Raw genomic sequence first — 26,514 nt, 5'->3', positions numbered from 1 at the left:
CTACATCTTCTTTGCTTTTGCTTTCCTCCCTTTGTTTGCTTTGTACAAATTAAGAGCTTTATCTTGGCCTGACTGGCCCGTGACGGGGAGCGGGGAAGGGGTGGGAGCGTTGAGGTTTAGAGTCTTCTTCTGCAGTTTCAGGTCCAAAATATCAAAGGTTGTCTGTATCTCACACTGCAGCAGCTCCTTCAGGCATTCAATCTGGATGTGAATGGCCTCGTTGATGAGATTTTCTAGCTCCTGAAAGAAACGGAATGTGGCTGGTGAGCAGGGCCTGGGGAAGGCTCAGGCCGTCTGCAGACACAGTCCCACCCCAGTTGCAACTTCTCAACACAGCCGCCTCCTTTCTCAGTGTGCTGGCATCTTCCATTCCCCCCCAGACCTACTCTCCATCTGTCTCCACCCCACTCTGTGCCCTGGGAGGCTGACTTTTAAGGTCTGCATCAACCAGCTCCCTTGACCTGTGGCTGCTGGCTGAGTTCAGCCAATGGGAGACCCTGGCAGGAGATCTGAGGGTGGGGAGACGAGGAAGTCTCTCACCTTCCTGCCGGCCAGCTGGGGTTGGACATGGCCATGGTCCTCTACCTGCAGCTGCACTTCCCTCCCTGTGGCCCTCTCCTACAGCTCTCTTTTTGCTTCCTCTCTCCTTCCTTCAGGCGTACTGTGGCAATCACCCCATTTGAGTGTGTCATTTATTGTTCACACTGCTCTGGGCTCAGAGGCCAGCCCCATATCCCCTACTTTCTGATTAAGTTCCAGATTTTATTTTCTCTGGGCCCCGCAGCATGGTATGTGGGATCTTAGGTTCCCGACTGGGGATCCAAACGGCACCCCCTGTGGTGGAAGCTCAGAGTCGTAACTACTGGACCACCAGGGAAGTCCCTGGTTAAGCTCCATTTAGATGCCAGCCCCCTTCCTTCCTCTTCTGCCCTCATCTCATTCTCACATCTCAAAGCTCCAGTTGCAGGCTTCATCGGAGGGGTCAGGGGAAATCGCTCAGAGAGTGGGTGTGTCCCCCAACTAGCCAGACTGGGGAAGAATGAAAACTCAGCCACCACGCGCCAGCTTAAACAGGAGACCCTGTCTGTCATCGCAATCAGGATCATGGCATCATAAAATCCTGGCGACAGGGACCGTGTAACTGTGTTTCTCCAAGTTCCCTGCCCAAGCAACCCATCAGTAGCGGAGAGGTCATGCTTGTCCTGGGAGTGTCAGGGGACATACCTTGAGTATCTGGTTACCTATAAGTCATTGTTTTGAGACCTCATATTTTAACTTAGAATCCCATGCAAAATCTCACATTTGCCCTAGAAAAATAGCGTTCTTCCCCTAGGGCGTCGGGGAGGATTGGGCTCCGAGAAGACGCACTATGTTTATCCTGCGGTGTTGAGTGTCCCCAGCTCAGGGCCACTCAAGAGTGGAGGGGACTCTAGCCTACAAGCTCCACCTGGCAGGGACCAGCAGGCCTGGTAATGGAGGCCTGCAGGGGAGCTGGGGGCAGCAGGAGGGGAGGCGGCCCCTTCCACCCGTGGCCTTGCCCACGTATCTTGGAAGGTCCCTTGAAGGAGGTGGAGACAAGCCGCTGCTTGTGTTCTGTTGGGTCCCCGCTCAATGCATGAAGGGCAGCCTATGCGCTATTTACCGGGAAGACTTAAACTTAGAAGAGTATCATTCGTTCCATTGTATTCATTGTTGTTTAGAGATTTCCCCAATGTTTTATGCATATTTAAAGGAATGCGTCCCAAAGCCACCCACTCCTTGGCTGACAGTTCAGAACCAGGACGCTTTTGGAACACAGAGTCGCTGAGACTCCCCATTCCCACCCAGCTCAAACCTCCCTGACACACGCACACATACATACACACACGCACATACTTGTCCCTGTGTTCAAAAACAAGCCACAGTGATGCTATCAGTGCCTACATATAGTTAAAAAATGAATTTAGACTCGGCCAGGCCCTCAAGGAGTTGGCTGCCCTGGGACCAAGCTAGTAGCCATTTATTGAAGAGCTGGGCATCAGGGACTCTGGCTCCTGGAGCCCCAGGAGTCCTTAAGACCTGCCAAGAGGGCAGCCAGTTTCCTAGCTCCACACACGCCCCTGGGCCGCTGGCTCCGCCCCTCCCCCACCCCATCACATCACTGCCCTGAGCTGTCTGTCCCCTACGGCCCTTCCTTCTTTTCCCCACTCCCCGCCCCGCCCGGGCATCCTCCACGGACGCTGGCTCTGCAGCAGACGAAGGGCACTGAGGAAATCTATGGTGGTTCGCAGCCTGGGGGCTCTTTGGGCAGAATCTGCAGTGGAAAGGACTTGGACTTTGGGGCCCGCCAGACCTCAGTCCAAATGTAAACTCTACCACAGGCTAGCTTGGGGACCTTGGGCCAGGCGACTAAAGTCTCCGAGCCTCAGTTGTCTCATCACTAAAATGGGGCCACGAATTATACATCTCAGGGATGTTTCATGAAACGTGCACGCAAAGCCTGTCCCCTTCTGCCCCCTCCTGGTGTGTGGACCTCTTGCGGGCCTCAGGGTCCAGCCCGGACGTCCTCTTTGTGGGAAAGGACGTTGGTGGGGGGCAGGCGAGCCTCCTCCCGCCCCAAGGACCCCACCTCACCTCTCTCTTCAGGACATGGTGCTGCCACCTGGGCAGCTCCGGGAGCAGCTCCTGCAACAGGTGCTGCTGCTCTAGTTGCAGGGCCTCCTTCAGCTGCAGCATGTAGGCCCTCTTCTGCACCTCGGCCGCGCTGAGCTCCACCACCCGCTGTTCGTGCTTCCAGACGGCCTGGTCCTTGCCCGCAGCCAGCGGGAGGGGCTGAGGCGGTACATACACCTCCAGGTGAGTGACGGTCAGCTTGACGTCCTGGTCCTGGCCCAGGACGTACTGGTAGAGTTTGTAGTGGCGGATGAACGTGTTGTGGAAGTAGTCGCACTGGGCCAGCAGGTGGGTGGTGTTCAACTGCCCCCGGTAATCTCTGAGCTTCTTCCCCAGGATCGTCACAGCCTCAGTGGTGGAGCAGCCTGTGGGCACAGAGGGGCCGTGCATCGAGTGTGAATGGGGCTGAAGCTGCATTGATGGCTGATTGATAGACTTGGACCCCAGAGTCCACGTCCTACCAGCTATTCTATGTCACCATCTGTTAGGTCTTGAAAGCCGTGGAGTGCATCATGTTTCCCCTTTTACCTTGGCCTCTGGGATGCTCGAGGCAATTTTACGCAGTAGCTTACCTTTATCCCATTTGTTCTGATATGGTTATCTCACGCCTTATCTCTATTTTGACACGTAACTCTTGTTTTAAAGACTTATTTCAGCTGTGCTTTATGTTGTTTCCACTTCAAACCCTTTGGGAAGGAGATGAGGGTATAAAAAAGGATTCTGAATCGAGTGGAGCATGAGATGATTGGAGAGACATTATATTGGCGACTTGGGTCACAGAGTTCGGCAAGTGTAGTTTAGACCGCGCAGAGATCAATCATCTCTGAGGGTAGCACCGGGCGACGCTCCTTGGAGGGTAAACCGCCTTCTCCCATGTCCTCCCTTTCACGCCTCTTGTTCACAAGCCTGTCAGAAGCCTGGGGTAGGGGTGTGGTTGGGGCTGGGGCAGGACTCTCTCCAGCGTATGATTGCGTCTTAAGACAGGGATGGTTCATTAAAGGGTCACGGCTAAACGAGGTACGTGTCCTGTGAACGGACCCCGGGCAGGGAGAGGGCAGAACAAGGGACAGAGAATGACCCTGGCCCCAGTGCGAGGAGACCTGAGTCCTCACACAGATGCCGTCCCCGAGGCGCACTGTGAACTCTGCCAAGTCTCACCCACCCCCTGACTCAGGGTCAGCTCTTCAGATCAGGAGCTTGGGCACAGGCTTTGGGGGATTCCACAACTCCGTCTACTGAAGACAGAGACCAGGCGTTGCAGGCGGGGAGCCTGGCTTTCCTGCTGGGGTGGAGGCCAGCCTGCCCGTAGATACCCGTCCTCGCTCCCCCTGGGGGTGCCCCCCACGGGGCCCTGGTGGAGTCCCCCCGCCCCAGCCCAGGTGCCCCATGCGCCTTCAGGAGGGGCTATCTCAGCCTGGCCCGCACTGTTTGTTTCTCAAACCCTCCTCACCTGCCGCCGATTCTGTGTTCACTTTGGCCCCCCACTCTCGGCTCTGCGTGGACCTATTTACCTTAACTCCCCCCTGAGTCCTGAGAAGGTAGAGGTATCAGGGTCTTGGAGAAGTATTAGTACAAGGAGCACTGCTCCACCTTGAGCCTCGTTAGCGAGCGCTGGGGAGTGTCACTGGGATTTAGGCTTCAGTCCCCTGGGGGATGGAGGGAGGGAGGCCCCGCCACTGTGCAGAATTAAAGGTTAGCGGGCTGTGCTTTCCCTTCCTTTCAAGGCAAATCAGCAGACTCCGAGGCCTGAGACAGCGCTCTGTCTCAGGGGGGTGGAGGGAGGGCCCTGGGCCTGGATGGCTGACGCAGCTCCGTCCCTTCCCAGCTGTGGCTCTTGCACCTCCATTCCCTCGCGTGTAAAATGGGGGATTGTCATGTTTACTTCATAGGACTGTTAGGGGGACCAAAGGGGATGACATGTCCAAGTGCCTCGCACAGAACCCACTACAGGGTAGTAATCAATGAATGCTGTAGGAAAAGAGGCATTTGTTTCTGTGCTGTGAGGAAAGTCTCTCCTGGCCACTTCTTTCATTCTATCTTTTCATCTCTCCATTGGTCTTTTCATTCATCCATCCATCTCTCCATCCACCCATCCAGTCACTCATCATCCATTCATCCGTTTCTCCACCCAATCATCCATCCATCCATCCATCCATCATCCACCCATTCATCTATCCACCCACCCATCCATTATCCATCTACCCATCCATCTCTCCATTCATCCATCTCTCCATCCATCCAACCAACCAGTCACTCATCGTCCATTCATCATCTCTCCATCCATCAACAATTAATTTGTCAAACTCTTACTGGGGGCCTATTAATTGCCAGGCACTATGCTAGGTTCTCGCAATATTATCATGTGTCTTATCAGATGCAACTCTTGCCCTCAAAGTTCTCACAGGAGAGATACACGAGCAAATGCTAATACACGTGTAAAGAGGAAGAGAACTGGGTGATGAGGGATGCTCAGCTAAGGATGGGGTTCCCCTGGAGAAGACGATGCATGAGTGACATCTCAGAAGCTGAGCAGGACTGAGCCGGCAAAGGTGGTGGGGGAGGCATGGCCTGGGTACAGCGTAAGCGAGATCAGAGGGGCAAGCAGCCACGTGGCACGGGTGGGGAACAAGACCGAGTGTGTTGTTGTTGGCACCTGAAGGTAGAGGCAGAAAACGGCAAGCGTTGAGTGGAGAGGGGGGTGGAAAGCACACGGGAGGGCCTTGAGTGCTGTGTTCAGAAGCCAGGGCTTTGTACTCCAGGCAGTGCAGGGCTTGCCCAGGGAGACTCTGGTTACATGGTGGCCTGTGGGCAGACTGCGGCCCAGTCCGGACTGGAGTGCCAGGTCAGCAGGCATGGGCAGAAGGGGCAGATTTGAGTGGCGGGACTGATGGCCAGATGTGGAGGGGGATAGAGGCCTGCCTGACTCCCAGGCTCTTCCTGGGGACCCTTGGGGAGCGGGGGCGGGGGACACCAAGAGTATATGATAAGCGTGGGACATTTACCTCTGTTGTGACCCCTGTCCTCAGAGACCTTCCAGTCTGTGGAAGAGGAGACTGTTGAACAGAGGACATCCCCTCTTTGTTCTCAGCCCCCAACTCAGAGCTCTGTGCTCAGTAGGGGCCGATAGGTATCCAGTGAGTAAATGAACACATTCTGACATGTGAAGTGTGGTGAAGGAGCTGTTCATTTATCCCTTCAACAAATATTCGTTAGGGGCCTTCTTTCCATGTGTCAAGAACCCATTTATGGTCCAGGAAGGTGGTGAAAGGCTGGGGGGAAACACACAGATAGTATAACCCTGCTCAGGGCTACGTAGGGCTGGGCAGGTGCACAGTAGAAAGAAGTGACTTTCTCAGGGAAATCGGGGAGCAGTTCCCTGAGGAAGTGGTGAAGGAGCTGAGATGGGGAGTGTCAGAGGAGTTACTGGGCAAAGAGGTGGAAAAGAATGAAAGCAGGGAGGGGAAACAACCTGTGCAAAGGCCCTGTGGTTGGATAAAGCGTGGCCCATTTGAGGAAATGAAAGACTGGGGGTTGGAAGGTTGGCAGGCTAGAGAGCATCCGGTGGGTCCCACTGTTTCTCACAGGGGCCTCCCAGACCACTCCACCCCACACCACAGCCTTATCAGCTGGTTACCTTCCTGTATTAAGCAAAAGTTGAAAGTTAAATTTACTGAAAATAGTTTTTAAGAAATTAATTTTGTCCATTGTTTTGCCAGAAAAATAACAGTTTTGAATGACATTTTAAGATTTGCTTGCATTGCTCTCATCATTATATATTTGTATAAATTCTTCTTTGTCTACATAATTTACGCACATAAATAAGTCACATTAAAATTTACTCAGAAAGTATAGTTAAGTTCAACGTTGACAGCTTTTCAGTTTTTAATCTAACTTTCAAATGTTATTTAGTCATCTTTAACCTTGCATCGAATACAAAAGGTAAACTGTATGTGTATAAAGCAGATATACATATAGTATATAATCAGACGTACAGAATACCTAGGATATTAAAATTCGATAGCAGTGGGCAGTTAGGGAAAAACATCTAAAATGGCTTCTCAGAAGGATCCAGCAATCCCACTTCTAAGTATATACCCAAAGAAATGAAATCAGGGTCTTGAAGAGATATCTGCACCCCCATGTTCATGGCATTATTTACAAGAGCCGAGATATGGAAACAGCCTAAGTGTCTGCCATGTCTGTAGACGAATGCATGGTTAAAGAAGTTGTGATACACACACACACACACACACACACACACACACACACACACAATGGAATACTATTCAGCCTTAAAAAAGAAGGAAATCCTGTCATTGGCAACAACATGGATGGACCTGAAGGAGATTATGCTGATTGAAATAAGCAAGACACAGAAAGATAAATACTGTGTGATTCTCCTTGTATACGGAATCTAAAAAAGTGGAACTCGTAGAAGCAGAGGGGCAGGTGCAGGGATCCACACCTGGTTCAGAGTTTCTGGGAGGCAAGGCTGAAGTCTGGGGGACTGGGCTGGGGGACAGACGGCCTGAGGTCTTCAGTCTGCAGAGGGTAACAAGCTGTGTAGGTCACATGAGAGTGCTGGACTTCGTCACAGAAGCTGGGCTCTTGAACCGGAATTCATGAAACGCAAGGACATCCGAGGAAGGGCTTCAGGACTGACCGGGACCCCGGAATTGCACCTCGAATTTTGCATGCACATTTTTTCTGGGGAGAGTGCACGTTAGAGAGAATCATCAAATTCCTAAAGGAAAAGTGAAGAATCTCGGCTCAGAGCTGCGGACCACTCAGAGGCATTAAGCTGAGAAGCGAGATGTCAGGCAGGTATTTCCATAGGATAGTACGTGGAGGACGGCGGGGACAGCCAGTGAAGGTGTCCCAGAGGGCAGGCAGCAGTGTGGGGTCATCGGTCTCTGATAATCAAAGCTGGACTTGAGGCCTGTATGGAGGCATCTTTGTGTGAACTTGGTGAGGTGAATCATGGAAACTTCTCTGGGCTCTGAGGAACTGGATTTGCAGGAAGGCACCCTACTCCTCCTCCCACCTGGCCAGGCAGCACGTGGGGCTGGGGTCACCTGCACCCTCCAGATATGGGCAGCCCCGGCTGCCTCGTTCGGCTAGGCCAGCCCTGGTCTTCTGCACTCGGCCCTGGCAGCCACGCATGGAGCCCAGGTTTGAATCAAGTGCGCGAGCCCCGTCGCGCTGACACCCGCAGGTATCCCAGCTGCCTGTCATCCTGGCAGATGCCCTCCTACGGGCTTGGCCGTGGCCTCAGCCATAGAACACAGGTGTGGCCTTGTCCCGGGTCAACAGGGAAGGACCCCTGGGCTGACTTCTAACTTTCAGCCCCAAGACATTCTTTGGACCAGTTCTGGTTTTCAGCAAAAATTGTCCCAAGCTGACACTTGGCCCCCAGACCACCCTCCATTTGTCATGGGTTGAGAAGCCCCTGATGACTCAGAGAGCCAAGGATTAAGTCTCAGGGAGAAGCCTCTGGCTTCGGGACGACAGATCTGTCCTTGCAAGTTGCTCTTCAATTACAGGGAGTGGCCTTCATTTGCATTGGCTGCTAAGAACTTCCTGAAGACGGGTCCGCAAGGGCCTGGAGGCCAGTACCTGCACCGAGTACAGGGGAGGGGCGGAGGGGAGCGCGGGGGCCAGAGCGTGGGTGGAATAGCCCAGTTGCTCCAGAATCAGGGCAAAAAGGCACTGGGCCTGGATGGGGCGCTCTGGGCTCCCTCCCGCCCATCCCTCACGGGCTGGGTCTGGGTCTGGGCGAGGGCGAGCACAGGGGTGCATCCTGGGGGCTTGGGAAAGGAGAAGAGGGGCTGTTCCTTTGGGTGGGTGAAGGGGAGGATCCAGCTGCCACTGGTGCCCCATGACAAACCAGTTTGTTTGCCCCTGCCTTGGTTGTGAGGGGAGGAACCCAGTCAGGCTGCAGCCTGGCCCGGCTTACCCTTCCCAATACCCGAGCACCTATCAGGGCAGCCTGGGATGGTGGGAAAGGAAAGTCCGCCACTTCACCCTCCACTTCACCCCCATCCGGCGTCCGGAATGCTGCTCCCCGCCCCCTTTCTGCTCTTGAAAAGGTTCTGCCAAACTCATCCGCCCCGCGGCGCCGTTGCCAGCTCAGAAGGGATGTGTTTTCCTTGGCGGGGAGAGGACTCTTGTTCAGGGGGCTTGCTCTGTGGCCCGCACGCCCTGGGTCATCTCAGGCTCCGCCCAGCGCCTCCCAGCAAGGTGAGCAGATGTAGCCACCATCCCCACTTTACCTGTGAGAGAAACTGAGGCTCCAAGAGGTCAAGGGATTGGCTTCAGGGCGCACAGCTGCTGAGTGGCAGAGCCAGAATTCCAGCCCCAGCCTGACCGGGCAAGGCCCCTCAGCAACCAGACCTAAGAGGCTTGGGCTTGCTTTGTAGACCCTGGAGATGGACACCGGAAGGGCCGGTTTTCCAAAGGTTGTTTTGCAACAGGTGTTACATAAAAATGCATGGCCTTGAACACACGCTGGATCCAGGGAAATTAAACAGATGTCCTGAATATGCTAATGAGCTCAGCAAAATATGCTAATAGGCTCAGCAAACGGCCAAAAAGGGTTGAGCCTATGCGATGTTTCTTAGATTTAGTTGAGGCAAATACAGGCAGACCTTGGAGATATTTCGGGTTCAGTGGCAGACCGCTGCAATGAAGCGAATATTGCAATAAAGCGAGTTTCCCAGTGCGTATGCAAGTTATATTTACACTATAGTGTAGCCTCTTACGTGTGCAATAGCCCTATGTCTAAAAAACAATGTGCATACCTTAATGAACAAATATTTTATTTCCAGAAAATGCTAACCATCATCTGAACCTTCAGCGAGTTGTAATCTTTTTGCTGATGGAGGGTCTCGCCTGGATGTTGAGGGCCGCTGACCAGTCAGCACTCTGACCACCGTACCAAGGATCTGGTCGTACTGCACCTTGCCAGCCACGTGCTCTGTTTTCAGGCACCATTCACAGTCACGAGGAGGCCCCCAGTGAGCCCAGGGCACCCCTGGCCTGAAGATGGCCTTGACGCTGGAGCCGTTCCTTAGAGCCTGGTGTGGTTTTAAGAAGCACAGACTGGGGATTCAGACAGCTGTGGCCTCACAGCCTGCTTCTGCTTCTTAACCACTTGTGCGAGTTATTTTGCCTCTCTGGACATCAGTGTTCTCATCTGTAAAATGGAGGCAATAAAAACGTCTGCCTCGGGCTTCCCTGGTGGCGCAGCGGTTGAGAGTCCGCCTGCCGATGCAGGGGACGCGGGTTCGTGCCCCGGTCAGAGAGGATCCCACATGCCGCGGAGCGGCTGGGCCCGTGAGCCATGGCCGCTGAGCCTGCGCGTCCGGAGCCTGTGCTCCGCAACGGGAGAGGCCACAGCAGTGAGAGGCCCGCGTACCGAAAACAAAAACAAAACCAAAAACAACAAAAAAGTCTACCTCGTGGGGTTAGATGTGGGCATATGCGATGGAACTTTCCGAAGCGCCAGGTACACGGGGGCACTCAGTACATCACGTGGTTGTCAGCATCATCATCGTGAAGATTCTAGGCGTGGCCTCCAGCTCCCCGGGGACTGTGAGCTATTCTGGGATAAATCTGGCTTTCCAGAGGATCCCGCATGCTCCTCGGGCAATGCATTCCTAGAGGAGCATTCAATCCTCTCCCTCCTGGGTCCTCACCTGGAAGCTCTCTCTACCTTGCTGGGGGTGGGTCATGGATGCTGACGTGCTTTTTCTCCTGGCCACACCGGCTGCTGAGGTCAAAGGATGGCTGGGAGTTGGCTGTCCCCAGTTAGGGGGTTCAGAGGGTAGAGGAAGGGGCAACTCTCCTGGCGAGACCATTTACTGAATAACCCAATAGTTCATAGCTCTCCCCAACAACTCTGGAGCATTCTCTTCTCTCTCTCCCTGCTACTGTGAGCTCCTCAGTGGCAGGAACCTGCTCGAATGGACCAGATTTCCCAATTCCAGAGGATCTTTCCAAAAAAACTCTGGACGTGTAGCTGTTGCCCAGTGTTCCGCTCTCAGTAAATAATAATACAACCAGCCTACCCTGGCATGCTACCTCAGAGTTTTAAAGCATTTAATTATCCATCAATTTATTTAATTGGTCATAATCAACTCATAATAGAGGTGATTGCTGTCATTTAACAGATGAGGAAACTGACGCTTAGTGGACCTATGCGAAATCAGGACTCCAACCTAGATTCCCCAGCTCCAAGGCGAGCACACCTCAGCTCCTGAAGTATTTTTGAGGAGTGAACAGAAGATATGACATATACAGAAGTACAGTACTTCCACTAGGGCATTTTAATTTTATTTTTATTGTGGTAAAATATACACGACATAAAATTTACCATTTTAACCATTTTTAAGCGCACAGTTCAGTGGCATTAAGTCCATTTGCACTGTTGTGTAGCCATCATCACCATCCATCTCCAGGACTTTTTTCATCTTGCAAAACTGACACTCTCTCCCCGTTAAACACTAAGTCCCCATTTAACTTCTCCTCCCAGCCCCTGGCAACTCTAGTTCTACTTCGTCTGTACAAATCTGATCACTCTAGGTACCTCATAGAAATGGAATCGTGCAGTATTTATCTTTTTGTGACTGGTTTCTTTCCTTTAGCAGAACGTCCTCAAGGTTCATCCATGTTGTAGCATGTGTCAAAATTTCCTTCCTTTTGAAAGTTGAATAATATTCCATTGTATGTACAGACCATATTTTGGTTATCCGTTCATCTGTTGATGGGTTTCTTCTACTGTTTGGCTATTGTGAGTAATGCTGCCGTGAACAAGGGGGTACAAATATCTGTTCCATTCCCCACTTTCACTTTTTTTGGGTATATACCCAGAAGTGGAATTGCTGGATCATAGGATAAGTGTATGTTCAATTTTTTGAGCAAGTACCCTGCTGTTTTCCCGTTCACTAGGTTTTTTGTGTTTGTTTTAAACATAAACCAATAGTCACATTAAAGGAAAAATCTACCTACACATTAAGATTTAGAAAGACTTTGTTGTCCTTTTAGAGATTTTCTCCCTGTTCACTTTCCTGGGACTCAAAGGGCAAACACAGGGTCGGGTATTTTAAAGACTGTCATGGGCTTTTGCCCAAGTTCTTCTCTTTGTCCGTAGTGGTCCCCTGCCTTGTCTGCTTAGCAAATGCACCCCTCACCCCCATTCCTCAAGAAGTTGGCTAATACTAAAGAACTTTGGCAAGAAGGACTGCCAAAACTCTGGGGCCAGATGATCTCAGGGTTAATGCTGGTTTTGTTTTTTACTGTGTGACGATTTGCAAGTTACCTAACCTCTCTGAACCTCAGTTGCATCATCACGAAATGGGGACAGTAGTACCCACCCAACAGAGCTTGGTGTGAACATTAAATGAGATGATCCACGTGGAGGGCTTGTACGTCAGGACTGCTGAGTGGATGTCCGCTCTTCTCCACGTCCTGGCGCTGTGCTCGGGCGATGCTTGCTGGACAATGGCTGAGTGAGTGGAGCAGGATTAAGCTGATTTGGGAGGGTTCAGAGGTCAGAACGGGAGCCAACAGGTGGAAGGCTCAAAGAGACAGATATCAGTTCAGAAGCAGGAAGAAATTTCTAGAAGCAAGAGCTTTATCAGCGGAGAAGTGAGGAGGCATTTAGCTGGGGAGAGAAATCCTGAATAGTGTGTGTGTGTGTGTGTGTGTGTGTGTGTGTGTGTGTGTGTGGTGGGAGGGGCCTTGGATCAGGTGACCTCTCGGGTCCTCTTGACTCTAAGAAGCCATGGTGATTTCCACTGAGCTGACAGTCCCCTGTAGCCACATCTAGGGCATCGTGTGTGCCCTCTGCAGCCACCTCAAGTTTGGTGAGGGGCCTCTGACTTTGCATTTCATCCTCCTCCTCATCGTCATCATCCCCGAGATGAAAATGACCACCTAATCCCACCGTCTCAGGGACAGGGCACTGTACTGAGACTAAAAGTTGGCAACTTCTTACCCGTCCCTTGTCCCCTCTGCTGCTGGGGAACTCAGAGACCGGCCAACATGTCCAGCCGACCGAGGAAGAACGTGGGAAGTTAGAGGGAGAACAGGGAGTCATTCCAAAGGGCCAGAGCTCTGGTCCCCAGGGCACCAGTACCACCTACCCACCCTCGGGCACATCCATGCAAGAACACATTAGCCGACGGGCACAGCTCCCCCTCTGGGCTGGGCCTACGCCACCTGCCGCATCGGAGCCGTCCTGCTGGGGCCAGGTTATCCCAGGCTCGTGCTGGGAGTAGCTCCAGGTGACCAAGTCAGGAACCCAACCCCAGGTGTGCCACCTGGCTTTCCAGGTGCTCAGCTCCCCCGGCAGGCCAGCAACCTCGTGCCACTCACCGCAGGGCTGGGGGCTCCTCAGCTTCTTACATGCCCTGTGTACAGATCCCTCAGGTCAAGATGGAAGGTCGCATGGCCAGGGGTGGAGGCGGGAGGGCGGGGTAGGGGGTGTGCTCTGCTGTCAGACAGACCTGGGTTCAAATCCTGACTCCACTTTGACCTGGGGCAAGCTGGTTAAACTCTCTGGGCCTCAGTTCCTTCATCTTTAAAATAATGCCCATGATGCAAGGTCACAGTGAGGCTTACAGAGGCTACATGCGGAAATGCCAGGATCTCTGTGCCCCCCTACGCAGCAGGGATAGCCCCTCGGGGAACGTTGGGGAAGGTTCCACAGCATGGTTTTGATTTCTGGCCGACTGACGGGCTCATCCTCTCCTGGTGGGCTGTGACCCCACTCAGTGTCAGGGGCTGTGTTAACACAGTGCCCCCACTCCCCCTCGCCTCCGCCCAATGCATATGTTGAAATCCTAAGCCCCTGCCCCTCGGCATGTGACTGAACTTGGAGATAGCGTCTTTACAGAGGGCATTAAGGTTAAATGAGGTCATGTGGGTGGCCCTAATCCAATAGACTGATGCGTTTATAAGAAGAGATTAGGACAAGATACACAGAAGGGCCATGTGAGATACAGAATGAGGCCACAGGCCGAGGAGAGAGGCCTTGGAAGAAAGCAGCCTTGCTCACGCCTTGATCTTGGACTTCCAACCTCCAGAACGATGAGAAAACACATTGCTATAGGTGAAAGCGCTCAGTCTGCAGAACTTGATTACGGCAGCCCGAGCAAATGAGTACGCTCAGGGAGGGATCTCTGGAATGAGAGCTGAACCTTTGCCCCAAGAGGTGCTCTAAGATCTCAGTCAGCGGCTTCTGTGGAAACTTCCACTCTCCATCAGCAAAGTTGCCTCCAAAGTCCTCTCCTCCAGGTTTGGTCTGAGAGGCGTGGGGTTAGGGCTGCCCAGGAGAAAGCTGCTGGACAGGCAGCCTTTCAGGAAGACAGAAGGGCCCCTGCTCTCTGCGGGGCCGCTCCTGAGTGGCTGGAGGCTCGCCAACGTGGGCAGATGCTTGGGGGCTGGTGGCGTGGCCCCGGGCATGGCCGTGAGTGCGCTGGCAGGGAGAGGTTGTGCAGGGAGCTTGGGGGAGTCATTGCCTCCCTTCAGCCCTGGGCTGTCGGGGTCGGCTGGAGTGGCTGCCTTCCATCCTACAGCTGCCTGGATGACATTTCCGGGAGAATCAGGAGTGGCCGTGGGTAGGACTGCAGATGCCAGTGCCGTGACGCACTTCACCGGACACTCGCCTGGCCGCCTCGTGCCTCCACCAGCCAGTCATTGAGGCCCACTTCCTCCCAGACTCAGGATTTGGGGGCCAGGCCAGCAGGAAAGGGGTTCTTCCTAGCCCAGACGTCCAGGGGGAACACCAGAGAGAAGCCAGTGGCTGCCAGATGTCGATGACGACACAAAGCAGAAGCTGCAAAGTGGCTGAAGTGACGGTGGGCAGGTGGTCACAGGCCCCGGGCGAGCATCTGCGCTGGCTCGGGTGCCTGCAGCCTTGAGTGAAGCCTGGGGCAGGGGGAGGCTGCTCTCCACCCGCTTCCCCTGCTGCAATGTGCCCGTCGGAGATAAGAATCGTGGGGCTTCCCCAGGCACCCTGAACCTCTGCAGCTCCCCGAGGTCCCCAAATGGCCCAGCATCTCTCTCCTTTCCTCTCCGGGACCCGAGGCAGGGTATGCAAGAGCTGCTGCTTCCTGTGATTTCCTCCCACCGGGATGGGGCTGGCAGCCTTCTGTCCCTCTGTGTCCAGACTGGTGACTTCACCCTGGGCCCCAAGGACGCAGCAGGATGGGATCTGCCCGGGGCTTCCCGGAGGCTGGCAGAGGAGGTGCCGACTAAAGGACTGAGACCAGGACGTCCTGGTGAGCCATTTGCCAGCACGGAATCAGCTTATGCTTTTGAATAATGGGCCACGCTTTCCCTCCCGGTTCTGAGACTCGATTGGGCCGGGAGATAAGCCGAGCTGGCGGCCGTCCTGGCAGAGCTCTGAATCATTGTTGTGCAAACATGACCCTCCTTAAGGGCTGTCTGCCAACTTTGTTACCTAGTATGCAAACAGAACTCAACCATCACTAGCCCTAGGTTAACCCCCACCAAAAAAAAAAAAAAAATTCATCCCTGGAGAAGCTAGCTTCCAAGAAGAGGGACAGCCCACTGTGGACTTTAGCCGAAACAGAAGCTGGAAGGTGAGCTGGCCGGTCAGTGTGACCGCCCCCCCCCCCCCCGCCCGGCTGTGTGCATCCCACGGCCCACGACCTGTGATGGGTGGGATGTGCCTGGGGGAAGGGGACACGAGATGTGAAGGACTAGAGCTCATTTGGGATCTGACTTTCCTGCCCCTGATGGCCAGGGTCCCCTAACAGGGGGAATGAAGAGACACCATCTCCTCATGCTGGTGGGTACTGGGCCCTCCTCACCAGTGCGCCCGAGGGCGGGGCAGCTGCATTAGGGGCCAGTCTGGACCTCCATTAGGCGGGCTGATGACTTGAACCCATCTGCAGTCCTGCCTACAGGGGGAGGGAGAGACAAGAAATGGCCCAGACAGCAAGACCCCGGGTGGGGGGGGCGGGGCAGCGTGCAGCAACCTCTGGTCCCAGACCGCCAGCCTCTGTTGTGCGGCCTGCCTCACCTCCACGGGGAGCTAACCTTTTCCTAGCATTTCCTACATGCCTCCCACTCTATTATACTCTGCAGGCCCTGCCTCTCTAGTTTTTCCAACCGCCCTATGAGTTGGAACTATCATGGCCCTATTTTAGAGGTAAGGAACGGAAGGCACAGAGAGGTAAAGTACTGCTCTCTAGGTTGCACAGTAATGTGTTGGAGGCAGACTTGAATCCAGGTCTACTGACTGCAGAGTTTGGTGCCTGATTGCTCGGCTATGCGGCCTTTAGCCTGGCCCAGCCTGGGCCTGGAGCTGCTGCACAGTAAGGAGGAGCGTCTGGGGGAGAGAGGAGGTGCCCGCTGAAATTCCACCCCTGCCTCTGAGGACTGATACGCTTGTTCACGCTCTTGTGCGTGTTCCAGTTGTGGGTTTCTGGGAGGCAGTGTGGGCGTGGTTCTGCGGGGTGATGTCGGGCCAGCGTGGCCGCTTTCTACAGCAGCAGGCGTCATCCTGATGACAACGTGACGGGGCCTGAGGTGCGTGGGCCTAGCTCAGGAGGCCGGGTCCTCGGGTGGCTCTCCCCTGCTGCACCCACACTCTGCACCCTCCAAGCCCAGAGTCAGCTGGAGTCGGCACTCACAGCGGGTCCGTTAGCCGGGGGTGGAGCCGGGACCGTCTTATCTGCGTCTTTTCTTGCAGCCCCACTTCGGGGACGAGTCTGCAGTTTGCTTTACCTCCAGGCGCCCTGCTCCCTGCCCGTTGTCCTGCCCTGCTCCCTGCGACGCATCTGAGGAGAAAGGGCCTGGGACCATCTCTGCTGCTCTTGAGAAGGGGCTGAGGTGACTCCTGGACGTTTGGAGACTGATGTGAAGCGGGATCTGCACAAAGTACAGCCACACCTGATCGATCAGGCCGTCTTGGAATCACATCACCCCCGTCGCATCTCCGGGTCTTTGTGGTCCCTCCTGAAACTAAGGGCCAGTCCTCACTGAGCGCTGACGAGGCACCAGGCGCTGTGCTGTGGGCTTCATCGTCATGAACTCAGTCCTATGAAGGGGGCGCTCTTGTTTTTCTCCTTCTCTCAATGTGTAATTAGAGGCTCAGAGGTGGTGTGGCTGCCCAGGACCTCATGTCCCGCAAGGGACTGACCTAGGATTTGAGTCTTCTCTCCAGGTTTGGAGCCTCCAGATGGACGCTATCTTTGCCGAATCCAATTTCAGGCACTGGGAGCCCACCCAAAGGCTTCCTCCTACTTGATGTGTGTACCAGCCATGTTTCACACATTTGGAGCTGATTTAAAAGTAAGAGGAAAATCTTGTAAGCTGGATGTCCCAGGATCAGGAGTTAAAAGATGCCAGAAGGGGAATTCCCTGGTGGTCTGCTGGTTAAGCTTCTGCGTTCTCACTGCCAAGGTCCCGGGTTCGATCCCTGGTTGGGGAACTAGATCTCACAAGCCAACAATGGGCCAACACTGACAAGACGGAATCAGTGGGGATGATTGTAAAGCCTTGCATGTGCATTCAACATTGCCATGTGCAAGGACAGGATTGGGAAAATGGCTAGGGATGGTGCAGTGCCTGTCCAATATGCTTGTGACGTTGATGCTGATAAAGAAAATATACCCATAGGCTATATGAATGGCCAGGACAAGGCTGATGATAAAATCCCTGGTCACTTCATTGATCAAATCGCAGGTGGTGTTGTGTTGGATCTAGGTGCCATATTTTAAGAATGATATTGACAGGCTTCCCCGGTGGCGCAGTGGTTGAGAATCCACCTGCCAATGTAGGGGACACGGGTTCGATCCCTGGCCCGGGAAGATCCCCCATGCCGTGGAGCAACTAAGCTCGTGTGCCACAACTACTGAGCCTGTGCTCTAGAGCCCGTGAGCCACAACTACTGAGCCCACGTGCCGCATCTACTGAAGCCCATGTGCCTAGAGCCCATGCTCCGCAACAAGAGAAGCCACTGCAATGAGAAGCCCGTGCACCGCAACGAAGAGTAGCCCCCGCTCGCCGCAACTAGAGAAAGTCCGCACGGAGCAACGAAGACCCAACGCAGCCAAAAATAAATAAATAAATAAAATTAAAAAAAAAAAAAAAGAATGATATTGACAAACACAAGGATGCCCAGGGAAGGGCAGAAAGAGAGGGGGGACGGGGTGGGGAGGTGGGGTGAAGGGATCTATGGAAATGATGCAGTGTTAAGAATGATAAAGACAGGAAATAGTCCAGTGGAAGATTCTGAACAAGGGAGGTTGCCCAGTGTCTTCAGTCAAAAGCTGATGTGCTTTGGGCCTTTTCTCACCTTCCAAGATGGCCCACACTCTGTCTATGGAGTGTGTTTCTCTGTGAATAAACTTTTTTTCTCTTTAAAAAAAAAATGGTAAAAGGCACTTGGAGATGTCCAGTCGACATGTGAAGATATAATGGTCAGACTGTATGAAGCCCATTCAGTATCTGCAGGGCCAGCCCACTGCTTCTAGAGGACAGACTTTGGACGTGTGAGTAGAAGGTGCGGAAGACGGGTGTAACTAAAGGAGGAATTCCTAATGATGAGAGTGGTTGTAGAAAGGAATGAATTGCCTCAGAAGGAGGCAGCTCCCCATCGCTTGGAGTGCCAGCAAAGGCTGGGAAAACCTCGCTGGCTGGTTGAGGGGTGTCCCTGCAGTAAAGGGAATTACATTTTCTAATCACCGAGTCTCCTAGCAACTCTAAGGTTTAGGTCTACCAGACACAGATAGACTGTACTGGTAAGGTATGTGATAGGCAGAAATACTGAAAGCCCAGTGCAATCTAATCTCCTCAGTTTGAAGCTGGGTTTGCATCATCATCAACTGTTTTTCAAGGGCTCAGCCTGTGGAAGGCTCTAATGGAAACTTGAAAGAGTCCGAGTTCCCACCTGCTTGGGGCTGACATTCTTCTCCTGCAGTCAGTGTTTGTTCTGGCCACGAGCCACTGAGGAGCTCAAACAACAGGGCTGAACTCTGGTAGCCAGGCGTTGCTGTGAGCAGTGGGGAGCGGGACCCAGAGGGATGCCAAGAAGGCCCTGAGGGGGCAGGGGGTGTCTCGGGTGGGATGAATTTCCCAGGGATTTCTGGGAAATTTCTCTGAAACCAGCCCATGAGCATTGCCATGCCTTGCTTAAGCCTACAGGCTGGGACCTCTGAGTTGGAATGCTGGCCTAGAGGAGAGACATGGAAGGGCACCCGGGCAGCTCAAAAAATAAAGAAAAAGGCTGATGCAAGTGCACATAATATGTGTGGTAGGAACACTGAGTGGCTTGAAGCAGAGGAGTGATGGGATTTTATGTGTGTCTGAAAAAAATCACGGTGCAGTTTGGTGAATGGGTGCAGACATACAAGATGTGAAAGCCGTGGACTGGTTAAGAGGTGGTGGTGGATGAAGACGTGGTGAAAAGTGGTGAGACTGGACGTTCGGGTGCTGCTCATAGGACAGGTGGGCGAGCTCTGGGTTCGTCTGGGACAAGGCATTGTGAGTCCTGTTTGCTTCGCAGCTGTTTACGATCTTGGTCAGAAGGCCAGTGGAGGACCTCAAATTACAGATTACAAAACTTTCATACTAAAACAATTGTTCAAAATAAAGAAAAGTTTCCCCAGAAGTACATAAGGCAGTGTGATATTGGCAAAACGATAGACAAATAGACCAACGGAGCAGAATAGAGCCCAGAAATAGACCCATGCAAATACAGGTGACTGATCTTTGACAAAGGAGTGAAAGCAGCACAGTGGCGTAAAGACAATCTTCAACAAATGGTGCTGGAGCAAGTGGACATCCACACGTAAACAAACAACAACAAAAGAATCGACACAGACCGTACACCCTTCATAATCATTAACTCAAAACGGGTCACAGATCTAAATGTAAGACACAAAACTCTTAAACTTCTAGAAGACAACAGGAGGAAATCTAGATGACCTTGGGTTTGGCAATGACTTTTCATATACAACACCCAAAGCATGATACGTGAAAGAAGAATTGATAATCTGGACTTCATGAAAATCAAGAAGTTCCGTTCTGCAAAAGACAGTGTCAAGAGAATGAGAAGACAAGCCACAGACTGGGAGAAAATACTTGCAGAAGACACATCTAACCAAGGACTCTTAGGCATATATATATATATATATATATTTTTTTTTTTTTTTGTGAGCCTCTCACTGTTGTGGCCTCTCCCACTGCAGAGCACAGGCTCCGGACGCGCAGGCTCAGCGGCCATGGCTCACGGGCCCAGCCGCCCCGTGGCATGTGGGATCTTCCCGGACCGGGGCACGAACCCGTGTCCCCTGCATTGGCAGGCGGACTCTCAACCACTGCGCCACCAGGGAAGCCCCGTTCTTCATATTTTAATGGTGGATACACACCATGATACATTTGTCAAAACCCTTAGAATGCATAACAGCAAGCAGGAACCTTAATGTAGACTATGGACTTCGAGTGATAATCATGTATCAGTGTAGGTTCATGGACTGTAACAGATGTACCCACTCTGTGGAGGGGGATATTGACAACGGGGGAGTCTGTGAGTGTGTGGAGACAGGGTTTCTGTGGGTGATCTCTATACCTTCTGCTCTATTTTGCTGTGCACTTAAAACTGCTCTAAAAAATAAAGTCTATTAAAAAAACAGTACAGCCTGAAACCATAAAACTCCTAGAAGAAAACAGTGAAATCTCCTTGACGTTGATCTTAACAATGCTTTTTTGGGGGGTATGACACCAGAAGTAAAGGCAACAAAAGCAAAAATCAACAGGTGGGACTGCATCAAATTAAAGCTTCTGCACAGCAAAAGAAATGATCAACAAAATTAAAAGCCATCCTACAGAATGTGAAGAAATATTTGCGAACCATATGTTCCATAAGGGGTCAGTATCCAATATATGTCAAGAACTCATACAACTCAGCAGCAAACACCCGAATAATAAAATATTAAAAATAAAATAATAAAAATGGGGAAAGTATCTGAATACGCCTTTTCTCATAGAAGACATACAGATGGCCAGCAGGCACATGAAAAGATGCTCGACGTCACTAATCGTAAGGGAATGCAAATCAAAACCACCGTGAGATCTCACTTCATACCTATTAGAATGGTTATCCTCAAAAAAACAAGAGATAACAAGCCCCGGAGAGGATGTGGAAAAAAAGGGCAGCCTTGTGCACTGTTGGTGGGAATGTACATTGATACAGCCACTATGGAGAACAGTATGGAGGTTCCTTAAATAACTAAAAATAGAACTACCACATGATACAGCAAACCCACTCCTGGGTATATATTCAAAGGAAATGAAATCACTCTTGAAGAGATATCTGACCCCCACGTTCATTGCAGCGTTATTCACAATAGCCAAGGTATGGAAACAACCCATGGATCCATTGACAGACGAATGGATAAAGAAAATGTGAATATATACTATATATGTGTGTGTGTGTATATATATGTATATGTGTGTACACACACACACACACACACACACACACGAATATTATTCAGCCATAAAGGAAGGAAATCCTACCATTTGTGACAACATGATGAACTTTGAGGGCATTATGGTATGGGAGAAAAGTCAGAGAAAGACAACTATTGTATGATCTAACTTATATGTGGAATCTAAAGAAAACTGAACTCATGGAAGTAGAGGAGAGATAGGTGGTTGCCAGAAGCATGGGTTGGGATGTGGGCAAAATGGGCAAAGGTGGCCAAAGGGACAAACTTTCAGTTATAAGATAATTACGTCCTGGGGATATGATGTACAGCATGGTGATTATAATGAACAATTCCGTATTGTATATTTGAAAGTTGCCAAGAGAGTAGGCCTGAAAAGTTCTCATCACAAGAAACAAAATTGTAACGAGGTGAGGTGATGCTCGTTAAACTTATTGTGGTAATTATTTCGCAATATATTCATATATCAAATCATGTTGCATACTTTAAACTTATACAGTATTGTATGTCAATTATATCTCAGTGAAGCTAGAAAAAAATAGTACAAAGAAGAATTTCCCAAACTACTTAAAGAATAAGTGACCCACCTAATGCCCCACCCTCCAGGATCCTTTTGTGTTCATTTCCTCACACAAGGACATTCATAACCACAGCCACCAGAATCCGGAGAGCACCGTCGACACGTCACTACTGTCCAATCCCAAGACCTGACCCAAGTTTCTCCAGCTGTCCCAATAACATTCTTTACAGCAAAAGGACCCAAATTGGGACCACCTATCGTGTTTAGTGGACACGTCACCTCAGTGTCTTTCAATTTGGAACAGTTCCTCTATCTTTCCTTGCTTCTCAAGACCTTAATGCTTTGAAGCTTACAGGAGAGGGACTTTGTGCAGTGCCCCTAATTGGGAGTGTTTTTTTTTTTATGACATCATGTTCTGAGTCTTTGCTAGAACCATCACAGAAGGAGGCTGGCTAATTCTTTTGCATCCCGTCAAACGGCAGCGTATTCTGTGTCCTCTTATGGATGGATCATTTGATTAAGGGGGTGTCTGCCAGGCTACCTCACTGTAAAAGCGTTTTTTTCCCCTTTGCAATCAGTGAGGTTCTTGGGAAGTATGTAAATATCCCATTTCCCATCAAGCATTCACCCACTGGTGCACCTACTGATGATTCTTGGCCGAGTATTACTACGATGGTGGCCATGGATTTGCTAAATGGATGAATCGGCAACTCAGAGCCTAAGGGGTGGACAGATGTGGCCACAACCCCTTGTGCCACGGATCACGGGGAGAGATGCTTACCCTCTTCTCCTGAAGCCCAGCGCAGGGTAAGGGTGGGAGAGACGCTCCCTCCATAACCTGACTGTTGTTCCCCCATCCCTGCCAGCAAGCTGACGCCTGTAGAGGATTCCCTCAAGACACTCAGCAGAGCAAAAACTGATGCTGGGAGCAATTTGCAGTCTCTCAGGAGTACCGTGAAAAGTCAATGAAGGGCTTTAAGCAGAATAGCGACACATTTATGTTAAGCAGAAACAAAACAAAAATTCTAAATTATGGTCCCTCCTTCTCTCTTTTCTAAAACAAAAATTAACTTCCCTCTGGGCCTGCTCTCTACCAGCTGCCCCAGAGGTATGGGTCTAATGATGAAGTTCATACTAAAGTGTAAATGACTGACTGAAAAGCAAACACCCCTGGTTGCTTTGTGAACAGCTTGGCATGGTGCAAGAGTTTCCACCAGGGAGATCAGGGATAAGACTCAGCAAGGACATTCTGTTTGTTCCACTTTCCAGAAAATCTGGACGGGGACCCTCTTTGTGAGCATACGAGGAGGCTAAATGCCAGGGAAAAAAAGGAAGGGGCTCCAGGCTCCTCGGAGAGCTCCTGGGGTTGTGTGTCCTCCCCAAGCCTCTCTGACTCCTGCCCTGGATGCCCCGTACCTTTGGTTTCTTTGAGCAGCTCTTCTGTGAACTTGACCACCTGGGCCACCTCTACCCAGGGGAAGCCTTTGTCCGCGGCGAAGATGATACTTTCGTAGAGGGTGTCCAGCAGGATGCTTCTGCGGGAGTCTCTGAGCTCGTCAAACTCTTCCCAGTTCAACAGTCTCCGTAGGTGCTCCCGACCTTCTGGTTTCTGCAGGGCATGATATGTGAGGGGTGGTGGATGAGACTGAGGAATCAGGATGCCATCGTCACTGGGCAAAACACTACTGGGGGCCCAGCATATGCTCCCCAGCATCCTGAAATGTGACCCAGAATGGGGGTAAGCTTGGGCAGAATTCATCTTTCATTTCTGGACAGGTTTCCCTCACCTTTCTAGCACTGCTCCTTCCTCTGGGTGTTCTCATGCTAGCTGCTGCAGTTCCAGGTTTCTACACCTCCAGCAGGCCTCAAGTCCTGAATTATTAGGATCTTTGCTTCCCCTTCCCTCAAACAAAATTTGACATTCCTCTGAGACGACTCCCAACTAACTGCTCCAGAGATGGCGATCTGATCATGAAATTCATACTAAAGTGTAAATGACTGGCCAAGAAGAGGTTGGGAGATGCAATGCTTTAGCAGAGAAATGTGTCTTGCTTGGTGAAGCTAGGCGATAGAGACTGGTCAGGGTACCTCTTATTCCCCTCTATAGGTTAGGATTCATTTTACTTGAGAGTTCGCCTGGCCCTTCCAGAAGATTCTTAGAGATCACACCGACACATGTAGGAGAATCCAGTGCCTTTCAAGGAGGGGGTAAGAAAAGGTGTGGCATGAAGTGGGCAACCACCAAACATTGGAGCTCCCCTGGGGTGCGGGGAGGGGAACGGATGGAAGACGGTGCCCGAGTAAGGCCCAGAGCCTTGTCTCAGCCCCTGGTCACTCCTCTCTCCACCCCTGCAGCCCTTTTAGATCTCTAGGTTGGCACCTGATGGGACAGCTGGCTGGAAGATCCAGGGAAGGTGGTGAAATCACAGGTCCCGGGCCGGGGCCTTCCCCAACCGTTTGAGGCTGCCGGTCAGAGGCTGACCTGTGCACAGAGCTGGCCTGGGGTCTTCTTGCCTGAGGTCTGCAGCAGAGCCCGGACACCCCTCTGTGGACAGCTCAGAGGCCCGGGCCCTGCAGGCTGGATTCTCTGCACTCCGCAGGTGCCCACCTTGCTCATGCCTTCCGGCCTCAGAAATGGTTCTGAGAAACCATCAAAATCTGCCCCCTTCTTTGCCCTAGAGACACAGACCCCACCCTCTACCACACACACAATCACACACACACACTCCCTCCACACGTTGGCGTACAATCCCAGAGGGCTCACAGGGCCCTGGAGCTCCTGGTGAAGGTGGCACCCCTGTGACGGGCCCTCCTTGGAGTGCGGGGGGTACACAGTGCCTCCATGCCCACCTCCTCTGTCCCTCCGCACGGGCTCTGCTGCATCAGGCCCGGAAAATAGCCCCAAGCTCCAAAGGGCTGGGAAGACTTTGGCCTGGCATCCCCCGGGCACACACCCATGGCGGGCGGGCCTCAGAGCTGGCGTGCTGGGACAGGAGATCCTGTCCAGGGGTCCCTTGGAGGACACACCTCACTCTTAGATCCATCTGAACACACTCCCTTTGAAAAGTCACATGTTCTCTTCACCTGAAGTTGGAAGACTTTTTTCACTCCCTGGGGTGTCAGGAGGGCCATGGCCTCTACGTCCAGTTGCTAGGAGACCTAGCCAGGACTGGCAGAGCTTCAGGCTTTGTGAGGTCATGAAGACCCACTTGGAGGTGGCTCTCCCAGGCTCCTGCCTCTGGCGCTGCTCTCCAGCTGGCTCTGGGTCCCAGCTCCCCACACCTGCTCGGCCACCTGGAACTCTTTCCTATCTCCAGCCTCCCCCTCATAAACTGTTCTCCTTCAGGCAGTGAGCCTTCTCAGGCTTCCCTTCACACACACACACACACACACACGGTCCCCCATGCTCCACCACCAACCCAAGTCCCACCCCCCTCCTTCTAAGCCAGGTCCCGCTTCTCCGCTTCCTTCCACAGTAGGGATCTGTCTCTGTGGGAAGGTGAGTCCTGCTTCCCCCTGCCTCCCTGCCCATAAGCCCCGACTCCGTGCCCAGGAGCCTCAGGGGGGAAAGCCCGGGGCTCTGGGGGAGTCGCTGGCTGAGCTGTCTGGTCCTGGGTTTGCCTCCACTGGTACCTGCCCAGACTCTTTGGTGTCGGGCGTGGCCAGGGGGGGTCCTGGCCATGAGTGAGAGCTCACGGAGGTCCCAGCATCTGCCACGTCAACCACTCAGAGCCATCATTCCCGTCGGCCACGTGACTCCACCTTCCTTGTCCTCGTGGTCATATTACTTCAGGGCCCTCGCTGCCTCTCCTGCCGCTGGGAAGACCTGGGTTAGGGTTGCTTTGTTCCACTCCCGCAGATTACTAGGGACAAGGGGAGTGGGAGGGGATCCCTGGGGCCCCTCAGGAAAACTTACCCGTTCCCTCTTCAGCAGCATTCACACCCCTGTTTATCTCATGGAGGGAACGAATGGACCAAGTGTGCCCCTTTGCAATGTGTGGTTGCTATGCCGCTGCCCCCTTCTGTCCTTGCCATCCGTGGCCGATGCTTCTGTCGAACATTTGTTTATTTCTTGGCTTCTAACGAGCCACTCTCTCCTGAATGATCTTAGGTCTCTCCACCCATTCCTTCTCTGCCTTCTGTGAAGACCTCCTTGCCTCCGTTGGTCCCTTACATGTTGCCATGATCCAGGGTTCTGTCCACAACCTCCTGTCTTTCTAGGTCACGTATCCTTTTTAAAAATTCTAATGGTGAGAACACAACACGAGATCTACCCTCAAAACATTTTAAGTATACGATAGAGCTACAGGCGCTCTACTATACAGCAGATTTCTAGAACTTATTCATCCTGCACACCTGATACTTAATGCCCATCAATCAGCAACTTCCCATCCGCCTCTCCCCCCGTCAGCCCCTAACAACCACCGTCCTATGCTCCGATTCTATGATTTGACTATTTCAGATATCTCATATAAATAAAATCATGCAGTATTTGTGCTCTATGACTGGCTTAATTTGCTTAGCATAACGTCTTCAAGAGTCATCCCATGTACTCTCTTTTTATTTTTAAAATTTAATTCTTTTATTGGGGTAAAATATACATAACATAAAATTTACTCTTTTTTTTAACCATTTTTAAGTGTAAGTTCAGTGACATTAAGTACGTTGACATTTCTATGCAACCATCACCCCCATCCATCTCCAGAAGTTTCCCAACTCCCCAAACTGAAACTCTGTCACCACTAAACACTACCTTTCCCTTTCCTCTCCCCCAGCCCCTGACAGTCCCATTCTGCTTCCTGTCTCTATGAATCTGAGTCCTCTAAGACCTCATGTAAGAGGAACATACAGTGTCTG

General features: G+C 52.0%; 1 protein-coding gene across 1 annotated transcript; it reads right to left on the bottom strand.

The window, feature by feature from the left end:
- C6H8orf74 (chromosome 6 C8orf74 homolog) lies at positions 1-24,810 on the bottom strand. The gene is made up of 4 exons (XM_030879172.2): positions 24,742-24,810; positions 23,074-23,266; positions 2,614-3,017; positions 1-240 (listed from the first exon to the last, which is right to left on the bottom strand). Exons 1-4 carry the CDS (start codon positions 24,787-24,789, stop codon positions 1-3), a joined length of 885 nt encoding a protein of 294 aa, XP_030735032.1. The 5' UTR covers positions 24,790-24,810.
- Positions 24,811-26,514: the final 1,704 nt, after the last annotated feature.

The sequence above is a fragment of the Globicephala melas genome, chromosome 6 (genome assembly GCF_963455315.2).
Source record: "Globicephala melas chromosome 6, mGloMel1.2, whole genome shotgun sequence".
In the NCBI taxonomy this organism is placed as follows: Eukaryota; Metazoa; Chordata; class Mammalia; order Artiodactyla; family Delphinidae; genus Globicephala; species Globicephala melas.
This window is presented reverse-complemented; position numbering and strand designations above follow the sequence as displayed.